Source organism: Amblyomma mixtum, chromosome 7 (assembly GCF_055824585.1).
Source record: "Amblyomma mixtum isolate Tamu chromosome 7, ASM5582458v1, whole genome shotgun sequence".
In the NCBI taxonomy this organism is placed as follows: Eukaryota; Metazoa; Arthropoda; class Arachnida; order Ixodida; family Ixodidae; genus Amblyomma; species Amblyomma mixtum.
The window spans coordinates 10,918,397-10,944,215 of NC_143018.1; the positions used below are offsets into that span (position 1 = coordinate 10,918,397).

At 45.7% G+C, this 25,819-nt stretch overlaps 1 protein-coding gene across 3 annotated transcripts in view; it reads left to right on the plus strand.

The window, feature by feature from the left end:
• The window catches only part of mon2 (Mon2 homolog, regulator of endosome-to-Golgi trafficking), a 235,386-nt gene that overhangs the window by 694 nt on the left and 208,873 nt on the right, over positions 1-25,819 (plus strand). For all 3 annotated transcript variants that reach the window (XM_089551686.1, XM_089551688.1, XM_089551687.1), the window contains exons 2-14: positions 2,978-3,126; positions 4,912-4,975; positions 5,345-5,472; positions 6,260-6,391; positions 7,278-7,410; positions 7,854-7,957; positions 9,303-9,590; positions 11,011-11,135; positions 11,965-12,288; positions 14,250-14,474; positions 14,984-15,128; positions 15,853-16,101; positions 20,197-20,480. In XM_089551686.1, the coding sequence (XP_089407812.1) occupies positions 3,016-3,126; positions 4,912-4,975; positions 5,345-5,472; positions 6,260-6,391; positions 7,278-7,410; positions 7,854-7,957; positions 9,303-9,590; positions 11,011-11,135; positions 11,965-12,288; positions 14,250-14,474; positions 14,984-15,128; positions 15,853-16,101; positions 20,197-20,480 (2,312 nt within the window). In that variant the 5' untranslated portion in view covers positions 2,978-3,015. The remainder of the gene's footprint in view (positions 1-2,977; positions 3,127-4,911; positions 4,976-5,344; positions 5,473-6,259; positions 6,392-7,277; positions 7,411-7,853; positions 7,958-9,302; positions 9,591-11,010; positions 11,136-11,964; positions 12,289-14,249; positions 14,475-14,983; positions 15,129-15,852; positions 16,102-20,196; positions 20,481-25,819) is intronic.

Here is a 25,819-nt window from a genome sequence, read left to right on the forward strand (position 1 = left end):
AAGTGCGTATGAATGTGCTTTGCGAGCTGTTGAACAACGTAAGGGGCAAACGGTTAGAGATTGTCACGAGTCTGCGCGGCTCCTGGCACGACTTGGCGCAAGCAGCGGTTCAGTCTCAGTGAAACTGTCTCGTGGCTAAACTGACGATAAAAAGGGGCGTGTTTGATCATTCCTCGTTATCGGCCACTCCCGTTCAGCTGACCAGCGTCTGGCAAGCAGCGCCAAACGTGGTATCAATTTTCGGGCGCATCCTTTAGTTTCTCTTGACCACCTGGTAATTAAACCGAAAGCGCTCGGTCCTCGCGCGGCCTCTGAAGAAAGTTCGGAAACTGACTTTGGCGTTTGTCTCTGATTTCAGTTTTTCTCACTGATTGTTTCTCTTAGAAGTCGAACGTTTCACGAGAAAAGCGCATCAGTCTATGAAAAGTCATAATGTTTTCAGCTCGATGCGGAGGGACCGGCGTCGCCAGGCGTATGTGTCTTTATTATTGCTTTTATTGGCATGGAATGAATCCACGTATCGAGTACATGCATTAATTGATAACTGATCAATCCTGCCTCGGCGGTGTCATAGGGAGAACAGGGTGATTTGCACGCTCCGTTAGTTTGTCAGGTTAATCTATTCATTTGCGGCTAGAGTTGTCAGCTTCCTCACCGAACTAACTTGCTTACACATTTGAGCACATCTCCGAGGTTAGTACTCTGGAATCTGCTTGTTTTGTTCTGGACAGACATTTGTTTTGGCCTGTTGGGAAGTTATCAATGCGATTCCATGTGTGTATTTAAGGTATACTGTCGACCACTACTACTAGTAGTAGTTCTGGGCGCTCTGTCAATTAGCTCCACTGCAAGGGGAAAAAAAAGACAGTTGTCTTATTGAAGCTTGCATTGACTTTGTGCTTTGTTTGCTTTGGAATCTGCATTTTGGTGACAGGCTCTGTCTACCTTGCTGCGCTCATCTCCGTAGTGGTCAATATGGCTCACGTTGTGTAGACGGCGAGCCGGGCTTTTGTGTGGTCCCGGCGCAAGCTGTGTTTGCACAAGTGTGCAAAGTCCCCAGGGGCAGAAAATTTTACGCTGTTGTGTGCCGGAAGCTAGTGTATTTCATAGCTAGAATATGGCATGGTGCCTTTAGACTCTTTATAATTAAAACATATATAACTGTAAGTCTTCAGTAGTATCTCAGAATATTTGCAGCTTACTCTGTTAAACTTCGTGTAAATTTTATTGTTTTTAAATGAATTCATTTGTTTTGTAATTGGAGGACCAGATTATCAATTCATGTCCTTGATTTGATATTGCTTTTCTCTTATCTTTTCTTGATTCTGTAGCATTGTTGCGGATAAGTTGGGTGGCAGTATGGTTATGTGAATAAATTAGTTGATAATTGATGTGAAAACTGGGCGTAAGGTTACGACGTAGCTGACATATGGTTTTGTATGATGACGGTTGTGAACACTTGTTTTGAACACTTGTTTAAGATAAATGCGGCCTGTGCTAGAAGACATTAGAAGAAAAAAAATTATTCATTAATAATAGTGAAGCAACTGGCCCACATTTTGGGAGAAGGCAGAGAGGAGCAGATGCCTAGCTGATTCAAGTTGGACTACATGACAGTAGCTATGTCTGGTAAAGATGTCCATTCAATATAAACTCTCTATTGCAAAATCTGTTTTTTAGACATGAAGCAAAATGGCTGGTCTCTTGCTAATTATTTAGCAGGTAAAGTGTGTTGGTTGCTGGGCTTTCTGCATCTCCATTCAGAAAAAAAAAATGGCTCTTGTGTACACCACAGTGTTTCATGCTTGATGGAGATATTAAACTGGGACATGTTTGATGTACAAATGATTAAACGTCACAGCTAAGATTAACACTCTTTTGGAATATTTTCCACTCACGAACAGGTATCAGTTGTGAAAAGTAGCTTCTGTGACCCCACTGCATTTTGTCACAGACAGATCATGTCAATAATATTAGAGATTTGAATGTAGAAGTTTAATGTTCAGAAACATTTTTGAATCGATTTGAATCGATTTGCCTTTTATTTTATTTTATTTTATTTATTATTCCTCAAAGGTCCCTTTCGGGACATTACATGAGGGGCATTACATTATTTTCATACACACCTTTTAATCAGAACTATTTGCCCCAATAATGACGTTTTACTTTATGTTTGAAGATTGAAACTGACATTTACTTCTAGTTATGTCTTCCTGTGTGTCTCCTACTTTTGTATGATTGAATTTTTGTTTTAATTTTTTAAGCATGTGTCTATTTTTGTATATGAACTGCATTTTCTTGTGTTTTATGTTTACTCCCTCCAGTCCTCTAATGCCTTAGGGCACTGATGGTATACTAAGGGAAAAAAACAGACATATGGTTGTCTATTGTGATAGCACAAGTTTCTGAAGGAGCTTGTCTGGCACTGTATAGATTTTACACCTGGCCGAATCTTGTTAACTGAGCCAGTGACTACTTTCAGGGTCCACCTTTGTAGCTGTAGCAATGAAGCACTTTTGCAGCTGCTTCTGGCTCATGCTAACTTTGGCACTGCTCGAGCTTACAAATTCCGAGATACGGGATGATGGCTTCAGCAGCTAGTGCTCAGGTTACTTGTGAAATCAAAAGATGACTTTATCTTTCAACTGCCTGAATCATTACAGTAGAGCATGCAACGCTGAGTGCCACGTATGGCCCCTTTTTATAGCACCACACAGAAAAGCAAACTACAGGAAGTTTTTCCATTCAAATGTTGCAAGTAAGTTACAGAATGCAATTCATACAGGATCGCATTGCATTGCTTTCACCTCTACATGCAGCACCGGTAAATTGTTCAGTAGCAACTGTTTTGATGCAGTTTTGTATTATGTTATGTGCTAAAACTGCACTGAAGCTTGAGCTTTACTAGTGGTCTAGCTGTGTGCATTTTGTTTTGTGTGATGAGCATTGCTGCGCCACCTCTTCACGTGTGGCGCAGTTGGCCCGGGGCTGACCTTGGGCAAGGCGGGCTTGGCGATGGCGACCGGCGAACGAAGCCTAGCTGAGAAGCGCCTCCTGGAGAACCTGCAGAATGACCTGCGGCTGCTCTCCAACGAGGCTAAGAAGAAACACCCACCTCTCAAGGAGGTAGGGGCTCACTCTGTTCACCACTCCACTAGGATTTATTAAGTTACTGGTGGTGTTTATGACATCTCAGCTTCAGCAGATGAGGTGGTCCTTTGTGATGTCTTGTACAGGGCGCCCACATGATTTGAGCTAACAGCATGTATAAAACTTTCGGTGTGTATAGTAAACATGACCATGAAGTATTATTGTTAGTGGCCACCTATTTCAAGTAGCCATGTTTTTATTTCATAACAACGCAGCTAATCTGATAAGGCTATAAAATCTTTGACTGCTGTAAATTGACGAGGCAAATAAGTGCCAGTGGTGCAATTTTTTAAATTAAAGCTTTACGTTGACCTTCTCTTTCTTTGGACACATTGAACACTTTGAGCCACAAAGGGAAATTGCTGAAACTTCCTCTGGCTCGTATAAACTGGCTGCATCAACATGGGCACAGTGGAAAAATGGCTAGCAAGGGAACAGCGCCAAGTATGGAGCACTCAGAACGCAGGCTCCTGTTGGGAAGGTGTTGAGTTCTGCATACTCTGTTAAGGCAGAAGAAACAGCTTTCACTATGGTGTCACTGAAACTAACTGTAATTTCAGGAGGTAATTTGTTAATCTCAGCTACTGTATATTCCTTCACTCTGAATATAAATCAACCTCTGTTGCATGTAACCCTCTCTAGGCCAGAAAATTGCACTCCAAATGTAAGCTGAATGCATTCTCACTTCCTGCAGTCCAAGCTGGCCACAGAAGGACACGTTTGCAGTATATATTGTTCTGCATCTAGTTCTTTTCTATTATGTATGTATGTTCTTTGGCATATAGTTCTTCAGTGGCTTCGGGGCCAATGCGTTCTTCCGCTGTTGAAGGGTTGTGGGATCAAATCAAATCATGGCCATGCCGAGGGCATCTCGTTGGGGATGAAAAGCGAAAACACCCCCATGGGCTGTGTGGTGTCAGTGCACGTTGAAGAACCCTTGGTGGTCACAATTAAACGTGTGCTCGTCACTGTGGTCTCTCTCATAGTCCAGGTGCTGCTTTGAGACATTAAACTTGTACGTGCAGTGCGTACCATGCCATATGCAAAAGATGTTAGGGCAAATTGCAGTTGTTGTTACTGCATGCATTGTAGTTCTTTGAAAGCGAAAGCTGGCACAGCTTTGATTTAGCCATATAGCTATGTGTTCTTCCATAACATCTACAGCATCAGCCATAAAACCTTACTTGCTTAGTTTATTAATTTAACCTGGTACTGCAATTTAAGTTGATTCATTTCAGTGGCCTGCTACCAACTGGGGTAGGTGGTGGCCCACAGTGGGTAGGTGATGAAGTGAAGAGGGTGGAATCCACTCTCCATGTTTAAGGTAAAGGAGGGAGAGGGAAGACAGAGGGTTGGAGGCAATGGTGGCCTAATGGCTTGGGAGGTTATGGCGAGAGTGGAAAAATGCATGACTAGAAGGTGATTCCACAGCACAATGCAGGGCTATACGTCTAAACCAAAGCTACAACAGCTTTTGCTGATTCATGCACTAAGCCAGTAAGGCTAGCTGTATAAATTTTTTTCAAACAAAAGTTGTTGCTTTCAGTAGTAATCAAGACATTTTGGCTCAGCCACCAGGAGCTATATTTTTGAAGAAATTCACTTCTCCATGCTGTCGCCACACACAGCTTGTCACTAGTTGCAGGTACTTATGTTGCAAATGAGGATGAACTGAATTCCTTGGAATTACTGGTAGGCTGTTCTGAATAAGGTAAAGTAAGATGAGTTTATTTGTTTTGGTTGTTTGCTTCCTCTGTGCAGGCAGCCGAGTCTGGCATCATCAAAGTTCGAAATGCAGCGGCCAAGCACCATGACCTCAGGCTTGGTACGTCACCTTGCACCTCACGTTTCACTGGCACTCGTGGAAGCAATCCAGACAACACAACTACATCCCCAGGACATCCTGGGGATTAATTTTTGAGGACATGGTCTCATAGGTCTCATATTTGGAGTCAACCTGAAAGAGTGGCTCACACGGAATCACAGTGATAAGTGTCTGACTTCCTCTGGCACTTTAGTTTGTGAACTGATGCTTTTTTAAAAATAGCACAGAACACAGATGTGCACTGAGATGTATGTGTGGTCTGATGAAGATATCAGTGTCAGCCATGTGGAAAGCACCAAAGCAAAAGCGCAGCAGTGTATCTGCAAACATGCAATATTCTTTTTTTATTCCTTTTTAAAAAATTTTTAGCCCTGCTGTCCGAGAGCCCAGAGATCCTGGAGCCGTTTTTCTTAGGCTGTGATACGAGGAACCCGAAAATTGTTCAGATCTGCCTCTCTGCCATCCAGAAACTGGTCACCTTTGAAGCTGTCTCACTGGTGAGTTGGGCATGGCCATTACGTAAAGGAAAACTGGAGAGAGTGTAATAAAGAATTAATTCTAGTGGCGTCATTTAAAATGCTTCAGCTTTCCTTTGATAAGAGTTAGCATGGAAGAAAAAAAAAGTGACGAAAAGATCGGCAAACATATGCTATGCCTTGCCATTGCTAAGTGGGACCTACTCTGTGGGCACATTTGATCTTTTTTCATTTTAGCTCATCGCTGATTTGTCTTAGCTTTATTTTTTTTCTGCTATTACCTGGGATGGTCTGCCATCGTTTTTCTGCTTGAAATCTGTGATGGGGAACGCCCCAGTGGCAGCACCTGCCAGGAATCGTTTCTAAGAGCTCTCGAATGCTACTAGAATAATTGTGCATCGTATTTCTCATGCAGTGGTGTCCTGGGCTCGAGTGGTTTTGCAGTATTTGAGTCACACAGTGCAGAGCGAGGCGTCTGTCATGAAAGTTCATAAATTAATTTCTAACCATTTCCAAGTGCCCTGTATTGGCTCACGACTCAACACAGCAATTCATATTCTTTGATCACTAGAAGTACGCCTGTGAAAGATTCCTAATGCTTGACATTTCTTCACCGTTACAAGTGAGGGCAATCACTGTGTCATTCGAGTTTGGTGGAGGTACAAAACATAACACAAAACTGACTCACTGCGTTGATTGATGCGTGGTTTTGTTTGCATATACTGTCACTGTAATTGCTGTATCAAGTGCTTGGCCGGGGTGTATTGCTGTATTTTATCACCAGCGAAAGTGGTGACGACTGTTGCAGACTGCAGCTGTGAACATCATCACCTGCCTCTGGAATCTCATGGAGAGTGGAATCGAGGAGCTGAAGCTCTTGCAGACGGTCACCCTCTTGCTGACCGCCAACACAGTCGTCCAGGGGGATGCACTGGCCAAGGTGAGGACCGCATTTTTGAGCAGCGCTCCGTCCAGGGTCTGTTTCTTTTATCATGTGCGGTCGTGAAACTCGCCAGCAAGCGGGATGTGTTCAAGCCATTGGCTGTTCAATAAACGGGTAATTCTGTACCAGTTACCGCACTGAGTTAGCCCTTGAGTTTGTGTCAGAGAGAAAAAAAAAAAATACCTTGTGAATTTTTAATGAGATCTAGTTTTGCACTGATCCAGAAAATTCAAAGACAGTTATGTGACCTGAAAATTCTTCTCAAGAATGTTATGGGAAATTTATTTTTACAGTATCATAAAGAGCTCTAAATTTTCTTTATGAAATTGAAGGGTTGGGTGCAAACTCTTCTGCATTTGGCATAGAATGAGTTTATTATTTTCAATTTAACTGTACTTAATAACGTGCAGTGAAATTTTTGGTATGCCCATCCTTTCTACCTGCCTAGTAATCTGTCAGGGAGTAGTCCCATGGTGTACAGATCAGAGTGTGCACAGATGGCCCATACTTCAGCTGCTTGCTAGTTTTTCTGCATTTTTCAGAACTGATATGTGGGCCAGTTCATTCGTGGTCTACATCGCAAGAAAAATGGCGTGAGGTCGATGCAGGGTGAAAAGGAATAAACAAGATTCTCTTACCTAAATTGTCGAAATGCTAATTGCTGTTTTTCTTGCGATCTGGACTAGTGCGCTTAGTAGGAAAATTCATGAGATTTTTGTTTATCGGATGTTTTGACAAAACAGTGTGTGGAGCAGTGTCACCTTGCATACAACTGTTGAACCGGTTTATGCCTTGCACAACCCTTGTTTGCTGATTTCACTGGAATGCATCTGTTGCGACATTGTATTTGTTTGTATACTCTCTCTTGCTACTCCTTTTGCAGGCAATTGTGCTGTGCTTCAGACTGCACTTCACCAAAAACAGCACCACCAACAACACTGCGTCAGCAACTGTCCGCCAGTTGGTCTCTGCCGTCTTTGAACGGGTCCAGGCTGAGGACGCAGCCATGGCAGATGGTCAGTCGACACTTTACTCAGCCATTAGATGAAGCGCCAAGTGGTGTTTGCTCTTTTTCTCCCACCTCATGGGAAAAACAGAAAACTGCGTCAAAAACTAAGCTTCAGTTCTCTGACTACAAGCCAGACGTGCAGCATGCCCGTAAGCAACATGGAAGGTTCCGTAATTGGTGTGCAAAGTCATTGTTTGCTAATGATGCTCAGTGGGCGCAGTAAGAAAGAGTTGAGGTGCTCCCTTCGTCAATTCACGTGTGGAGCAGTTTGAAGGCTTGTGAATAAGAGGACGTGAGTTAGAGAGTAGAAGGAGCAGTAGGAGAATGCTTGGTTTTCAGAAACCAGCTGATCGGGCAACCATTGAAATCAGAGGCATTGGCGCAACTCTAGACTTGCACCAAGCAATTCACTTAAGCCAGTGTAAATGTTCTCCACGTCTTTTATTGCAGTTGTGAAGACTGAAGAGGTCAATCTGGAGGAGCTGAAAGCCGGCAGCCGTAGTCCTCCCAAGTCTCTGCAGCCGTGCGCAGCCGATGCTTTTCTTCTGTTCCAGGTGAAAAGTGTGCCCATCTTTCTAAGCCGGTCTTGCTCCTTCCTGCTATCCTTAGCCTGATGGATGGAGGCTTCCTTGTGCTGTCTTGAGCTCAGTGTTCTATGTTACTGAAGTTTAATTTTAATTTCCTTTTCTGGTCCCACCATAGCGCATTTCCATAGACCCTGATTCCTTGTATTATTGTGAGGGGAAGCTTGGAAGTTGGCTGTGTCCAACCTCTCTTTTCGCTGCCCCGTTTTCCTGCTCTCCGGTGTTTTCAGCCATTGGTCACACGGTTCACACTTCCAAGTAAACATCACCCATAAATGACAGTTCCAGAGCAGATGTGTTCATATGAAGTGCAAAACACAACCAAAGTGAGATAGATAGAGAATGAGAGAATTGCATGTGATACGGTGGAAGCTTACTGCATTGTTACGAAGGTACATAGTTCATAAAAAAACTGTGGGGACACTTGAGTCACCTTACAAATGAAATGCGACCGCATTAATGTTCATAGTTGTCCCTGCTTCTGTTTGCAATTTGTGTGTGTGTATTTGCATCAGTTTCCTTGCAGTTGTCGGTCTGTCAACAGCCACATTCGGGCTGCTAGCTGTGGTAACAGGTATCTGCTATGCTGTGATAGTGGCATTTTTTTCTGACTTTTGATTTCGATTCTTTATCTAGGTTGCGGTCTAAAAATTAGGTTGCACCCAACCCAGTGCACAGGTTGTGACATCACAAGGTCATGTGACCTCCCTTGACGAATCATTAAATTAATTGCCACCTGCTATGGTTGGCAGGTTGTGATGGTGTCACAAGGTCACGTGGCCTGTCTCAATCAGTCTGCGAATTTTGTCTCGGACATCAGTGGGGTTTTGGTGTGACATAACTCTTATGCTGTCACATTATAAAAAAGTTGCACTGTTTTGAACACATGCGAAATCGTTGGAGGACTAGAGTTGAGTGGCTTCTTTTGTCGTTCTTTCACTTTTCTGCAGTTCTGGGAAAAAAGATGCGCCATTCCTAAATCCATTTTTCTCAGCTCGAAATGCGTCTTTTGTTGCCAAACAAATGTCAGCGAAGCTGCAAGGAGTCAAGAAATTGACTTTTTCTTAGAAGTAAAAATTTGATTGAGTGGTCATCACAGTTCATTTAAAATTTTTGAATAGATTTTAATGACACAGAGACAACTCGGCTAAGGAATGCTGTGGTAAAGATTTATGAAGGATGAGTGGTCTTGTGATGAGAAGTGCGCCTTTTGTCAGACTCGCATGTCCGCTGCCTCTTTTCTTGTGTTGTGTGCCTCTCTGTGCCATGTTTTTTGGGAGTGCTGGCCCTGACGCTTCACTGTTTTGCTCTCCAGGACCTGGTGCAGATGGTGAATGCCGACCAGCCCCTGTGGCTGGTGGGGCTGACGGAGATGACGCGCACCCTGGGCCTAGAGCTGGTCGAGTCCATCCTGGCTTCGTTCCCAGAGGCGTTCCTGCGGCACCCAGAGTTTCGCTTCCTGCTCAAGGAGCGAGTCTGCCCCCTGGTCATCAAGCTGTTCTCACCCAACGCCCGGCAGGCACCCGACCGGCCCTTTTTCCCCATCTCCATGCGCCTGGTCCGCGTTGTCTCCGTCCTCATCCACAAGTTCTACGCCACCCTGGTGAGCCTCCCTCCTCCCCTGCATGCACCGATGTTGCATTGGCCCGGACTTTTACTCTGCTTCCTTTCTCTGCCAAGTCCATGATGGTCTTGGTCGAAATTTCAAATGAACGGACAAGTGCTAAAAAAAACTGACCAGCAGTTATGCTATGCTGTGTAATGCAACAACCCAGTGACAGTTGTTGGGTTGTGCTGTTTTTGCAATGAAAACAGCGTTAGTAAAGGAAGTCAACATTGCACACAAGTTCCCCTCACACTCCTTCACTGTGCGGACATCTATGGCAACGTTGCGAATCTGAAAGGCAGACACAGTGTGCACTTAAAATCAACACATGCAGTGCAATTTGTTTCTTTGTATTTTGTCTTTTTGAGTGCTCTTTGTTCATGTAGCATGCCAAACCAACTAGTCCAGACCCTATCACTTTTGGTTGAAGTGCCTGGGTGTACTTCATTTTTGTGCCTGGTTTACTAAGGTTCGCCCAGAATGGCACCTTGTTTGTTGCCATCAGCTTGACAGCTTGAAATGGTGCAGAGGTGGAGGATGACAGTCAAGTGAAGGATGGACTGGGTCCATAATTATTAATAAATTGGTTTTTGAGGAAAGCAAATGGTGCAGTATCTCTCTCTCTCTCTCTCTCTCTCTCTCTCTCTCTCTCTCTCTCTCTCTCTCTCTCTCTCTCTCTCTCTCTCTCTCTCATATCTCCTGGACACCTGAACTGTTCCTAAGGGAAGGGAGGAAAGGTGGAAGTGAAAGTAGAGAGAAAGAAGGGAGGAAGGTGGAGGTGAAAGAAAGAGAGAAAGAGGTGCTGTATTGGAGGTCTGGGGAATAATTTCTACCACCTGAGAATCCTATTTTTGTTTATGAAGCTGTTTGGCACAGCTGTGCTCTGGGGAAGAAAAGAAGAGATAGTGCTTCCAAGCTTACTCTGAAACATTGCGTCATGATTCTTTGTGGCATATCTTTGCTCTTTCCTGTACCATGACATCATTCTTTGCAAACTTAACCCTAACCAACCTAAGTTTCTCTGCTTGTAGGGAATCTGCATTTCAAACCGGTGATGGAATCATTTACAATTCACATTTGTAACAAGTAACAATTTAATCTACTTGCGTTTCTTGAAACACTGTAGCGCTGAAATGTCTGTGGCTAGTCAGCTGGTTGTCTGATATGTTTTTGTTGCTACTTGTAGTGCAAGGCTGTCTGATTTGTTGGAGCAGGCCAATGATGTTTTTTTTTTTCATCACTGGTAGAATTGCGTTGTGCCATTGTTCTTTTAGTGTGTGTGCGTGTGTGTGTCTTGAGCAACAAGGGAGGCAGTGTTGGTGCATGTTGATAGAATTAGTGGTAACTAAACAAAAGGACAGCTTAGCAAAGAAATGCGTGACTTCAGGTGGCCGCATCATTTGCTTTGGTTTTTCAGGTGACCGAGTGTGAGATCTTCCTCTCGCTGGTCGTGAAGTTCCTGGACCACGAGAAGCCCAACTGGCAGCGCACCCTGGCACTGGAAGTCTTGCACAAGCTGTGCTCGCAACCTGAACTCCTCAAGTAAGGATACCAGTGGCCACTGTTCGCTTCCTGTCAGCATAGGCACAGCTGAAGGTTGCTTCATGTGCTGTCTGAGCTGTGGTGTGGAGCCTTGGCCGTGATAGGGCATTTTTCTTAGGCTGGGGAAGAAGAAATTGCACTACCCCGATGCATGCAGAAAAAAGGCTGCCATCATCTGGAAGACGTTGAAGTAACGAGCGTTAGCTGCTTGATTTATTAGAATTGATATGCATGCGGCAGGTGGTTCTTTCTACAGTGCTATTGTAGATGCCGCTATAAGTCTCAATGCGAGATGTGCTGTTTTATAGTTGCTGCTACAGATGGCGCTGTGATCTCAGGGTGGTAGCAGACCCCACGAAGTCATGAAACGTGATGAGTAAGAGCTAACGCTCTTAAAATATTTACAGTTACACAGCCGAATGTACCCATAGTTTTATGCCCTCAGGGAAATGGTTGGTAGAGAAAATTTGTCTGGTGCCCTCTACTATGGCATGCCTTATAACGCAGGTGAGCAAACAAGGGTAGGGAAATGAGGAGTTCATTGTGACATATGCATTAAGGAAGCACTGTCACCTAAACTGAAGAAAACGTGGGGAAATGATTCTATGTAATTTTTAATTTGTGGTTTTGATCAGTGGGAAATCAGTAATGTAGTTAATTTATGGCTGAAAGATAATCGGTTAGAAAGTAGAAGAAAAACCACATGCCGTCATTGGGATTGGAACCCACGACCTTAGTTTTTCAGGTGTAATGTCTGTGCACCAAAGTAGCACGCTTGTGTTTGTTCTGAGGGTAGCTTTTCACGCGGCCTCTTCCCTGTTCTGTGCAGGAGCTTCTGCGAGAGCTACGACATGAAGGACCACAGCACCAAGATCTTCCAGGACATGGTGAACGCCCTGGGTGCCTACGTGCAGGCGCTGTTTGTGAGTGCCCCCTGCCACCACCACTACCACCATGGTGGTGGGGTTGGCGGCAGCGGTGGCTCTGGAGGGGCTGCACCGCCCCCTTCGGTGACCCTCGGGGGCCTCGGTGCCCCGGGCGGTGGCAATGCCTCTGCACTGTCTCAGCCGCTGCAGGCAGCGTTCCTGTACCGGGGTGTCTGGATGCCTCTGCTGCCTCAGGTTGCCACGCCGGGTGTCTGCAAGGCCACCTAGTGAGGGCATCATACTTGCACTGCACTGAAAATCCATATATCTCAATTGTGTTGCATACTATATATACTATATATGTCATATATACTATCATATATGATATATATATATATATGATAGTATATATAGTATATTTAGTATAGAGTATATAGTACATATAGTAGTACTATAGTAGTTGTATAGTATGTAGTACACATAGTATATATAATATATACTATATCATAGATACTATTGTGTGATGGCTGTATGAGAGGAGACTGAATGTTTTCTGTGGCACAAAGCATGGGATGATGGCGTCACAGCTTGGCTTCTTGGGCAAAGGTCTGCATCAGAAATGGTGAAGGGAATGTGACCAAGGAAAGAATGGCTTTTGGCGTGCAGACCAATTATAATAGTTCAGGATATACTATGGTAGTGCAAGAGAAGGTGCCAGGGTAGTGATAGCACGTGGCTGCAAATGCAGTCATTGGGATAATGATCAGTGTTCCTCAGTGTTTAACTGCAGAGCAGTTGGCAAAATCTTGCTTCTCAGTGGCAGGAGGCGCAGCATTTGAAGAGTGCTGTGGAAGGAAAATTAATTGGACTCAATATACAAGGGAACTCGAGAAGGTAAATGCACTCAACTCATCATCATCATCATCATTTATTTGACCCTTAAAGGCCCCTGGGAGGGGGTATTACATAAGGGGGGGGGGGGGGAGTAGTACATTCATCATGACTCACGTTGGTGGGGAAAAAAAGGGAAAAAAAAGAACAAACAAGAAAACACACAACAAAAGCATAAAGAGAAATAATGTCACGAAAGGGAAATGAAGCCATTTATACAGCAAGATAACACATCAGACGTTCTTTAAACCTTACTGGATTGCTTTCAATGACAACCGATTCTGGAAGCCGATTCTAGTCTTGAATAGCGGCTGGCAAAAAAGATTTGTTAAAGGCATTAGTTGATCCGTGTAAACGTTGGATGCTCATGGAGTTGAATAAACGGGATGACGTGCGCACAGGAGGGAAGAGAAGGGACTCGCGTAGGTTAGGAAAATTGTGATATAATTTGTGCAATAAACATAAGCAACAAACTTTGCGTCTAAGGGCTAGTGGGCTGATAGCGATGGATGACTTGATAGCGGTAATGCTGTGCTGAAAATCGTAATCTGAAGTAATGAAGCGTGCCGCACGATTCTGAATGGATTCAATGGTGTTAATTAAGTAAGCCTGGTGAGGAGACCAAATTGCTGATGCGTACTCAAGTTTAGTGCGAATGAAAGTCTCGTATGCTAGTTTACGGATTGATTGCGGAGACAGTGAAAGTGACTTAGCACTTAGCTACACTCGCATGTCTTGCAACTGATTTCGGTTGATTAGGTATGGTTCCGGAGCACTATGAATAAGGGGAGGGAATGAACTGAATGAACGAATTGAGGGAACGAATGTAACGAATCAACTTAAACTTGTCGCGTGACCTTTGCCCCTTGCCAGTGTTAATCTGCCTTTACCCCAAGAACCTTGTGAGACATGCGCATTGATTGTGGTACACGGTATCCGTTAGTTGCAGAAAGTTGTTATCGCAGCTTGTCATCCCAGCCTAGCTTTTTTTTTTTGCAACTAATGCTGTAGGTATTGCTTCTGTTGTCTGATTGCAGGGCGTAGAAATTGGTTCTGTTTTTGTAATGACTTCTTCTTGGAAGTGTCCATAAAAAAAATTCACAGCGACACTTAATTACATTGTGTTGGAGTTAAAACCTGTTGTTGCTTTTACTGGTCACTTCCAGTCTGGTGGTGTCACTTTCCTCCAGGTAGTATAGTTGTATTTTATGACCGACGACACATCTTGTCTCTATGAGTCATTTAATGCTATCGCATTCAAAATGACACGCAGTGAGCAGGAAGTGCATACTGATTCGCAGGTCAGATTTCCTCTGCAGTTGAAAGATCAGTTTTGTGCCTCATCCATCCCTTGCAGCATGGAGATGCTGGACCGGGTGGAGCCACCCGTGGTGGCTGAGGGCTACGGGGTGTCCCTGGGCTATGTGTGCCTCCTGGAGGTGGTGCACAGCATTGCCACCGTGGTGGACCAGTCGAAGAGCGCCACGAGCGACTCGGCCACCACCCTGCGTCTCCACCGCCAGCTGGTCTCCTCCTCCTGGTGTGGGCTGCTGGCAGCCCTCTCGCTGCTGCTTGATGCCAGGTGACTTCCTTTGTTTCTTTTTTATTTATTTATTTGCATATTTCTTACAGGCCTCACAGCTGTAAACGGAAAAAACGGAAGACACAGCTATAAACGGAAAAAATTGCTGTCTCAACTGGGCTAAGACTCTGCTAAAACATTCGGCGAGAGCCACTGCTGTGGCTTCTGAGTCATGTGATCAAGACTAGACAGACTTGTTAGATGGAACAAAAAAAAGTTAAGCAGCCACAGCAATGTTACCAACACACCACAGCCACTGCACCATCCCTCCATTTTCTCCATTTTCTCCCTCTGCTTTCTCTCTTGGCTGCTTGTACTGGCTTGGAGCAGTGCCAAAGACTACAAAGGGCTTCAGTTACACGATGACTGAGGGTGGGCTCTGAATAACAGCTCTCGCTGTAAAAAAATGTTAGCTAGTGGTGCAGTGGGAGAGAAAGGGAGAACAAAAGTGGCAGCCATTACCTGGATGAGACTGACCATTTTGCCTGATCTGTGCCTTCCAAATGCAGCACTGACGAAGCAGCCACGGAGGAGATCCTGAAGACGATGCAGGTGTATGCCAGCCTATGCGGCCAGCTGCAGATGTCGACACCCCGGGATGCCTTCATCACGGCCATGTGCAAGGGTTCCCTGCCACCCCACTACACTCTCACGGTGGGTGGGGTAGTTGTCCGGAGACCCAAATGTTATTTTGAGGTGTCCGTCATTGCTTCGGTTCAGTGGTCGTTAAATACGTGGTGCACAGGTTTAATGTGCCACTCTTCCATTCATCATCATCACCATCATCATCAGCCTGACTACACCCACTGCAGGGCAAAGGCCTCTCCCATGTCTCTCCAATTAACCCTGGCCTTTGCCAGTTGTGGCCACCGTATTCCCGCAAACTTCTTAGTCTCATCCGCCCACCTAACTTTCTGCCGTCCCCTGCTACGTTTGCCTTCTCTTGGAATCCACTCTGTTACCCTTAAGGACCAGCGGTTATCTCGCCTTCGCATTACATGCTCTACCCAAGCCCATTTCTTCCTCTTGATTTCAACTAGGATGCAATTAACCCACGTTTGTTCCCTCACCCACTCTGCCCTCTTCCGATCTCTTAACGTTACACTTATCATTTTCCTTTCCATAGCTCGCTGCGTTGACCTTAGCTTAAGCTGAACCCTCTTTGTTAGCCTCCACGTTTCTGCCCCATAGGTGTATAGTACCGGTAAGGTATACAGCTGTTGTATACTTTTCTCTTGAGGGATGATGGTAAACTGCCATTCATGATCTGAGAGAACCTGCCATATGTGCTCCACCCGATTCTTATGCTTCTAATTATTCCCTTTCATGATCAGGATCAGCTGTCACTACCTGCCCTAAATGGACTCTTCCATTGCAGGTGCTCAACGCCACGTTCCCCAAGGCGGCGGCGTCTCCGCATCCGCGGGGTGATGGCACCTCCGACAGGCCAGGGTCCACTGGCCAGGGGGGCCCCCCTCCGGTGCCCCTTCCTCAGCAGGGCCCCAACCTGGGACCTTTCCTGGGTGGACCGGGATGCGATCCCCACGATGCCCCTCGACAGCAGGTGGTGGCTGTGGGGACACCCCTGCCCACCCCTTCACTGGGCGGACACCAGGGGCCGGTCATGGTGAGCACAGCTGCTCTGCACCTCTTTCCCTCTCGCTTACTCTCTTTGAACATACAGAACGCCTTTGGTGATTTATTAAGCGCAGCTTGTTGGACCAGTTGGTGTGTAATGACAGATGAAGGAAAAAAGCCTGTGGGAAAAGGAATGCATGCATGATGAGTGGAATCACGCAAGTACAATGCGGGAACACTGCGATTTTGGTCAATTGCGTCAAAGTTAAGTGTCATCCTTGCGCATTTTTCATCTTCTTGTGTATGGATTCCTATTCCTTTGAATTTTTCTCTGTCCCTCTCATGTCTGTGTGAAAAAAGGGTCCTGAATATAGATTGATTCATTTCATTGCCCCCCCCTTTGATATATTGAATGGTGCGCCGTGCCCTTGCAAGTAGAGCTCGTTTTAACTATGCTCTTCAACGATTTTTCCTGAGAGGAGGTGGGTCGGGTGCGTGGCCTTGGGCACCTGCTTGCAGCATTAGCACTGTGAAACCGCCTGGCGAGATGAACATGGCGTGTGCTTGAGGGGTAGCCTTCGGTCTCTTCTATTCATTTTCCATTTCACATCGCTGTCATGTGGTGAAGCCAACCAAGCTCATCATCATCATCATCATCAGCCTGACTACACCCACTGCAGGGCAAAGGCCTCTCCCATGTCTCTCCAATTAACCCTGTCCTTTGTCAGTTGCCGCCACTGTATCCCTGCAAACTTCTTAATCTCATCCGTCCACCTAACTTTCTGCCGTCCCCTGCTACGTTTGCTTTCTCTTGGAATCCACTCCGTTACCCTTAAGGACCAGCGGTTATCTTGCCTTCGCATTACATGCCCTGCCCAAGCCCATTTCTTCCTCTTGATTTCAACTAAGATGTCATTAACCCGCGTTTGTTCCCTCACCCACTCCGCCCTCTTCCGATCTCTTAACGTTACACCTATCATTTTCCTTTCCATAGCTCGCTGCGTTGTTCTTAACTTAAGCTGAACCCTCTTTGTTAGCCTCCACGTTTCTGCCCCATAGGTGAGTACCGGTAGGATACAGCTGTTGTATACTTTTCTCTTCAGGGATATTGGTAAGCTACCATTCATGATCTGAGAGAACCTACCATATGCGCTCCACCCCATTCGTATTCTTCTAGTTATTTCCCTCTCATGATCCGGATCTGCGGTCACTACCTGCCCTAAGTAGACATATTCTCTTACTACTTCCAGCACCTCGCTACCAATTGCGAACTGCTGTTCCCTTGCTAGGCTGTTGAACATTACTTTGGTTTTCTGCATGTTAATTCTTAGCCCCACCGTTCTGCTCTGCCTGTCTAACTGATTGATCATGCTTTGCAGTTCTTGTCCTGAGTGGCTTAGCAAGGCAATGTCATCAGCGAATCGCAAATTACTCAGGTATTCTCCATTAACTCTTATCCCCAACTGTTCCCATTCCAGTCCCCGGAATACCTCCTGTAAGCAGGCAGTGAAGAGCATTGGCGAGATCGTGTCTCCCTGCCTGACCCCTTTCCGTATTGGAATTTTATTGCTGACTTTATGGAGAACTATAGTAGCTGTGCAGTCGTTATAAATATCTTCCAATATTTTCACATAACACTCTTCTACACCCTGATTCCGCAATGCCTGCATGACAGCTGAGGTTTCCACCGAGTCAAATGCTTTCTCGTAATCAATGAAGGCTATATATAAGGGTTGGTTATATTCTGCGCATTTCTCTATCACCTGATTGATAGTGTGAATGTGGTCTATTGTCGAGTATCCTTTACGAAAGCCTGCCTGATCATTTGGTTGACTAAAGTCCAAGGTTGTCCTGACTCTATTAGCGATTACCTTAGTAAATACCTTGTAGGCAACGGACAATAAGCTGATTGGTCTGTAATTCTTCAAGTCCTTCACATCTCCTTTCTTATGAATTAAGATAATGTTAGCGTTCTTCCAAGCTTCTGGTACTCTCGAGGTCACAAGGCATTGCGTATAGAGGGTGGCTAGTTTTTGTAGCACAATCTCTCCTCCGTCCTTCAACAAATCTGCTGTTACCTGATCCTCACCAGCTGCTTTCCCTCTTTGCATTGCTCCTAAGGCTTTCTTTACTTCCTCCTTCGTTACTGGCAGGATGTCCCATTGCTGTGCTTGACTGCCTCCCTCAGTAACTTGATGATTACATTCGCTACTGTATAGATTTGTGTAGAACTCTTCGGCTAATTCAACTATCTTATCCATATTGCTGATGACATTGCCCTGTTTGTCTTTTAGCGCATACATCTGGTTTTTACCTATGCCCAGTTTTCTCCTCACTGATTTTAGGCTACCGCCGTTCCTTAGAGCATGCTCAATTTTCTCCATGTTAAACTTTCTTATGTCGGCTACCTTGCGCTTATTTATTAACTTCGATAGCTCTGCTAGTTCTATCCTGTCTGTGGAGTTAGACGTCCTCATGCTTTGGCGTTTCTTAATCAGATCTTTGGTCTCCTGAGATAGCTTGCTGGTATCCTGTCGAACGATCCTACCACCTACTTCTGCGGCGCACTCTGTAACGATAGCTGTAAGATTATCATTCATTGTTTCAACACTGGGGTCGTCTTCATCAGTTAAAGCGGAAAATCTGTTTTGCAGCGACATTCTGAATTCCTCTACCTTCCCTCTTAATGCTAACTCGTTAATAGCCTTTCGCTTCACCAGTTTCCTCCGTTCCCTCTTCAAATCTAAGCTAACACGAGACCTTACCATTCTGTGGTCGCTACAACGGACCTTACCGAGGACCTCCACATCCTCTACGATGCCAGGGTGTGCGCACAATATGAAGTCTATTTCATTTTTAGTCTCACCATTGGGGCTCTTCCAAGTCCACTTCCTGTTTGCTCGTTTGCGGAAGAAGGTATTCATAATCCGTAAATTATTTCTATCTGCGAACTCTACTAATAACTCTCCCCTACTGTTCCTAGAACCTATGCCATAGTCACCTACCGCCTTGTCTCCAGCCTGCTTTTTACCTATCTTTGCATTAAAGTCGCCCATCAGTACAGTGTACTGGGATTTTACTTTGGTCATTGCCGATTCCACATCCTCATAGAAGCTTTCAACTATCTGGTCATCATGGCTTGATGTAGGCGCGTAGGCCTGCACCACCTTCAGCTTGTACCTCTTATTAAGCCTAATTACGATAGCTGCCACTCTCTCGTTAATACTGTAAAACTCCTCGATGTTGCCAGCTATATCCTGATTAATGAGGAATCCCACACCTAGTTCTCGCCTATCTACTAATCCACGATAGCACAACCAAGCCAACCAAGCTAACAAAAGCCTAGTGTCAGTCCTCGCCTGGCATGCTTCGCCGCCATAGGTGTTGCAGAAACCAACCGTGCCTTAATTTTAATTTGGTTATTCTATTTAGGTTGTTCTGGTAACAGTTTTAGTCATAGGCAGTGGCTAGTTGCAAAGCACCGTCCACATCAGCTTCAATGCGAGCCAGGTTAGGCCTAGCGATGCCTGGTGGGTGACATGTTGCTAAAGAAGTGCACCACTATATATATAGGCGTTGCAGAAACCAACCGTGCCTTAATTTTAATTTGATTATTCTATTTAGGTTGTTCTGGTAACAGTTTTAGTCATAGGCAGTGGCTAGCTGCAAAGCACCGTCCACATCAGCTTCAATGCGAGGCAGGTTAGGCCTAGCGATGCCTGGTGGGTGACATGTTGCTAAAGAAGTGCACCACTATATATATATATATATATATATATATATATCGAATTGTCTATATATATAATTATTTTGCAATCTCCTTCCGGTTCAATATATATCCGAGTTCGACTGTGCCAATTTTTAGCATTTTCTACTCATTTTTTCATTTATATTTGGAAAGCGCTCTGAGTATATTGTTTGCTTCATTTCATCATCCTCTTCTTTGGCACTGTTTGCATTCCGTTTCCTGTGCTGTTTGACACGAATGTTCCCACAGGCTAGTGCTCGCGTACCAGCATATGGGAAGAGTCCTCATTTTTGTATCAGCGTTGCGACGCATGCGGGGGCTGCACACACTGGTGAGGCGCCGATGTGTGAAGGACGAGTGGCACGGCTGACACGTGCACTCCTCGGTGTGATGCAGTTGACGGCCAAGAACCTGCAGTGCATGCGTGCCATCCTGGGTCTGGCGCAAGCGCACGGTGCGGTGCTGGGCAGTGCCTGGCACTTGGTGCTCACCACCCTGCAGCACCTGGTCTGGATCCTGGGCCTGAAGCCCTCGACTGGCGGCAGCCTCAAGGCAGCCCCCAAGAACGGCTCCGACGGCACCACTGCGGGCACCAACTCCTCCGCGGTCATCACCACGGCCGTCATGGCAGACTTGCCCGTGCTGTCGGCCATGTTGTCACGCCTCTTCGAGAGCTCCCAGTGAGTGGCTATGCAAGGCGCATGCATAGATATTTGGCTTACAGGGCTAGAATATACAATGAACCCTTGTTTACTCGAACTCGCATATCTCGTAATATCATTTAAGTCAAACACATTTCATGTTGCCGAATAGGCTTCGTGAATAGGCTTTGTCTCTCCTTATCTTGAAATGTATTTGCAATGAAATTCAAATATATGGAAATCTGCCCAGTGAAAATTCGAAACAAGGGTCACAGCAAGCACACTTCGTAACTAGCAAGTCCATGCTGGTGTACATTTCGCGTCTTACTCACAAAATTCCAGCGCTCACAGCCAAAGCCAATTCACACCACCTCTGCTGCCGGCTCCCAAGCTTGGAGCAAGCAGAGGGTCCCTTTCCCAGGCAGCAATGGCTTAGAAAACCGGCGGACAGAGTGCCATTGCTTAACCAGCGCAAGCATGCATAAAGCTTGTGCGCTCTTTATTGGTCATATTTGTTGTGCTGCCAGGCCTCTACACGAGTATTCTTTCATTAATTTATAACTGAGTGCTCAGTTTGCATCATGGAGTCTGTGCTGTGCTGGAAGTAAGCTAGGCAGGTGGCTTAAATTTTTATAAAATCTGCAGTCAGTGCACTTAAAATGTGGGTACTTTGCTTATCTCAAAGCTCCATTTATCTCAAATTTTTGCTCTTTTTATGATTGAGTTAACGAGGGTTTACTGTACCAGAATTTTAAACTCCACTCTCTGGCATGACATGGTAATGTTGCTAACAGTGCTGAAACGCTTGCATGCAGGCAGCATCTGGTAGTCGAGAAAGAACTTTGCCAACAGCACACACGTTACTAATTTCCGGAGCCTGAGTTGCTTCGAGACGTTAAGCCCCAATAAACAAACATCTTCTCTCATTGCTGATCTTTATACCTGTGAAGCTGTGTTTGAGGCTCACCACTCAGGCCAGTTTCTCTGCCTCTCTTTGTAAATAAACCTCTCCCTTTCTTGAAGATCTGAGATTGTGCAGACATTTTAAAGTGACCCCCCCCCCCCCCCCCCCTTTTTTTTTGCTGTCACTTCCATTGCGAAGCTTGATCCTGGGGGCTTGTACTCTTTGCTACCAGATGCTGCACCTCTGTTCACATCCACCAGTGTCAGGTGGTGTTGTATGGCCATCTTTTCGCACTTTCACTTATGGAGAATTTCCACTCCCATGTGTTCTTCCTTCCTGTCATGGACTAGGCTTGTGATTACTGATAGGCTTCAGTGTTTATTTTCTTGGCAATAATTACCGTATTTACACGATTGTAAGTCAACTCAAATGTAAGTCGACCTTCCTCCATATTGCATTCGGGAAAGAAAAAAGGCAGTGCATGCCCATGGGCACATTCTACAATGAAAATGTGTTAGTTACTGGACTGCTCATCGACACTTGTGCCATCGTCCTCACTAGTGCTGCCGTTGTCATTGCTGCTGTCGTCTCGCATCACATCGTCATCCAGCAAAATCCCTCACTTTGTAAGCAACCACACCATGACATCGCATGGAAGAGCCGAAAATTTTGCCTGTGCACCCGTCATACCTGTGTCACCCGTTCCAAAATATTGAACCTGCGGCCCGGCGCACAGTTGTTCGTTTCTTCGGCATAAAGAGTGGCAACTGTCTTGAATGCACTAGCTGTGAACAAACGCCGAACGCTGACGGGACTGGGAGCGCTTATGACGATTGACGAAGTACGACAGTAAAAACTGGTAAAACGTGTCCGGCAGTCAAGTCAGCAAACAGAGCCAAAGAGCGCCAAACAGAAACTACACGTGGTGTCAGTGGCCCTTCCATCAACTACTGACACTCTCATGAGCTTCAAGTGCACAGTAAAAGTTAAACATTGAAAAATCCTTGCTAACAAGAACGCAGAATCGCAAATCCCAAACCGTGCCATGGCTTTCCTGATATCTCGTTGGTCTCGCTTTTATTGGTGGTGCCATGCTTTGCTTTCAATTATTAGTAGACCCTCCAACTTCACGTTTTCAAAATGAAAAAAATAGGTCGACTTAAAATCATGTAAATGCAGTACTTGAGGTTGTAAGTTTGTTTGTAGGAAAAGGCTGGGTCAGAATCAAAAATATTTTGAAGGAAACTCGTTATTGTGTCTTAGTTTCCTCTTCCTCTGCATTTGTCTGCTGCCCTTGTGAGGCTGAAGTGGCACACTTAGAGAACACACGCAGCTGTCTTCATCTTGATAAAGACATGCTAGCAGGACATGGGAGCACAGCACACCCTGAGTTCTAGAGCTATAGAACAATGCATACGAGGGGGTACCCAAAAGAAACCGGACTTATTTTTGTTTGAACTTATTCGTTCACTCAAAAGAAAACATTCGACAGAAGTCTGTCTGGTTGGGAAATTTAATGTTAGGAGAAGGTAAGTGACGCCAACCAAGTAAAATACAGGAAAAACACGACGTTTCGGGACCGGCTCGGCCCCTTCTTCACGGTGTGACTACGGGCGAGCGCAGCTTGGCTTTTTAAGCCCCTGTGTGGAGGACCTGCGGGTCAATGGCCGCAGCCCATGGACGTAGGATGAGGGGAGAGTCCCCAGGGAACGATTAACATTCTCTCGTGTTTGCTGTATGTGCCACGACTCGAGTAGAAGCCTCCTGCGTGGGTTAGCTTCCGTTTCCAATACAATGGTGCTGTCGAAGTCAATTGGGTGGTCACACCCTTCACAGTGTTCGGCCACGGCGCTGCGTTGACGATTCATGTGACGGACGTCCGCTTTGTGTTGGTTCATCCTTTCCGCGAAGTTCTTCGTTTCCCCTATGTACGACGCCGGGCAGACGGAACACGGAATTTTGTACACGACGCCCTGGGCCTTTTCTCTGGGCTGCCGGTTTTTTGGGCGGGGGAGAAGGCGACCGATAGTGCTGGTCGGTTTGTGCGTTGTCAGCACCCCTTCTTTTCCGAGAATGCGACCGAGCGTCTCGCTCACGCCTCTCACGTAGGGGATGCAAACACGTTTCCGCTTCTGGCATGCGTCTGAGGAAATAATAGACCGGATTTTGTTTTGCCTTTCTTGTTTCCTGATAATGCGCCGGATGAATTCATCCGGCGCATTATCAGGAAACAAGAAAGGCAAAACAAAATCCGGTCTATTATTTCCTCAGACGCATGCCAGAAGCGGAAACGTGTTTGCATCCCCTACGTGAGAGGCGTGAGCGAGACGCTCGGTCGCATTCTCGGAAAAGAAGGGGTGCTGACAACGCACAAACCGACCAGCACTATCGGTCGCCTTCTCCCCCGCCCAAAAAACCGGCAGCCCAGAGAAAAGGCCCAGGGCGTCGTGTACAAAATTCCGTGTTCCGTCTGCCCGGCGTCGTACATAGGGGAAACGAAGAACTTCGCGGAAAGGATGAACCAACACAAAGCGGACGTCCGTCACATGAATCGTCAACGCAGCGCCGTGGCCGAACACTGTGAAGGGTGTGACCACCCAATTGACTTCGACAGCACCATTGTATTGGAAACGGAAGCTAACCCACGCAGGAGGCTTCTACTCGAGTCGTGGCACATACAGCAAACACGAGAGAATGTTAATCGTTCCCTGGGGACTCTCCCCTCATCCTACGTCCATGGGCTGCGGCCATTGACCCGCAGGTCCTCCACACAGGGGCTTAAAAAGCCAAGCTGCGCTCGCCCGTAGTCACACCGTGAAGAAGGGGCCGAGCCGGTCCCGAAACGTCGTGTTTTTCCTGTATTTTACTTGGTTGGCGTCACTTACCTTCTCCTAACATTATTCGTTCACATTTTAAGCACAGACCTTCAATCTTCTTCAAAGTATTCCCCACTTGCAATGATACGCTTGTCGAATCTTTCATTCCATTTTTCAAAACATTGTTTAAATTCATCTTTTGTGATGCTTGGCAGTGCCTCCGTCGTTGTTTTCTTCACCTCAGCAACATCAGCGAAACGCTTTCCATTCACCTATTTTTTCATTCTAGGAAACAAAAAAAGTAGCACGGGGCAAGGTCGGGAGAGTATGAGGGTTGAGGAATAGGGGTCATGCCATTTTTGGTCCAAAATTGTCGTAGAGACAGGGCTGTGTGAGCAGGCGCATTGCCATGATGGAAAAACCAGTCACTCGATCGCCACAAATCTGGCCGCTTCCACCGCACACTGTTGCCCAATCTTTTCAAAACATCCAAGTAGAAAGCCTGGCTAACTGTCTGACCCTGCGGAACAAATTCTCAATGGACAACTCCTCTCACGTCGAAAAAACAAATCAGCATTGTTTTGAGGTTTGGTTTCACCTGACGAGCTTTCTTTAAGCGAGGTGAATTTGAAGTTTTCCATTGGCATGATTGTTGCTTTGATTGAGGATTCGATTCAGGAACACTTTAGTTGTCCCCATAGCATCGTCCTTGTACGTCTTTCTTAATATTTCAAGTGTTTCCATTCAACATTTTCCGAGCAAAAATCATAATTTCACCGGCGCACGCTTTTCACGAAAATCGGCCATTGCAAAAACGACATTCAGACAAAACAGTCGTCACTCTAAAACTCTGCCTACACTAGTCTGACCTCCTTCAATGACGGCACTCGGCTTACTGACTCTGGAATGTTCATTCTATACGCCCCTAGTGGCAAAACGCGGTACCACAGAAGCTTTGCCGACCAAAAAATTTAGTCTGGTTTCTTTTGGGTACCCCCTCGTATCCATATGGCAAATCAGATCACAGTCTTCCCCTGCAGATCACACTTTGCAGACCAACACACAGTAGCACCCAACTGCTTTGATACCGAGCTTCTAACAAACAGCTGCATAGGGTGTAAGTGATTGTTGAAGGGTCACATCACGCATGGTGTGTGCCCCAGAAGCATGATTTTGGGGCATTGTTTGCATCAGTGAATACAAATGAGAAAAAAATGTGAGCCCAAATGAAGAGAAAATAGGAGCAGCTTTTCCATGCTAATCTTCCTTTTCGGATGTGCTCGAATGTTATCACTTCTATTTACGAACCGATCAGAGATTATTCTGTCTCCTTCCCATCATTGTATGGACGCCTCGGTTGAGGTTGACTAGTTCCTGGGAGGTGGGCTGGGACGTAGCTTTCACGCGACCTATAACTCTTGCTTGGCCCAGGTTTGAACTATGCTGAGCGATAACTTTTTTGTGAGAGATAACTTTTTGTGATATTCTTCCTGCTGCACTTGTCCTTATCTCCTCTGGTGTCTGTGTTTGAAAATGTGCAGTGTTTTTGTCGACGTTCTCTCGGTGCTTGCAACTGACTCCATGTTTTTGTCTGTTCTCTCTCTCTCTCTCCGTCCCATCCTTGCTCTTACCTTTGCTTTCAAAACAATTTTTCTTTC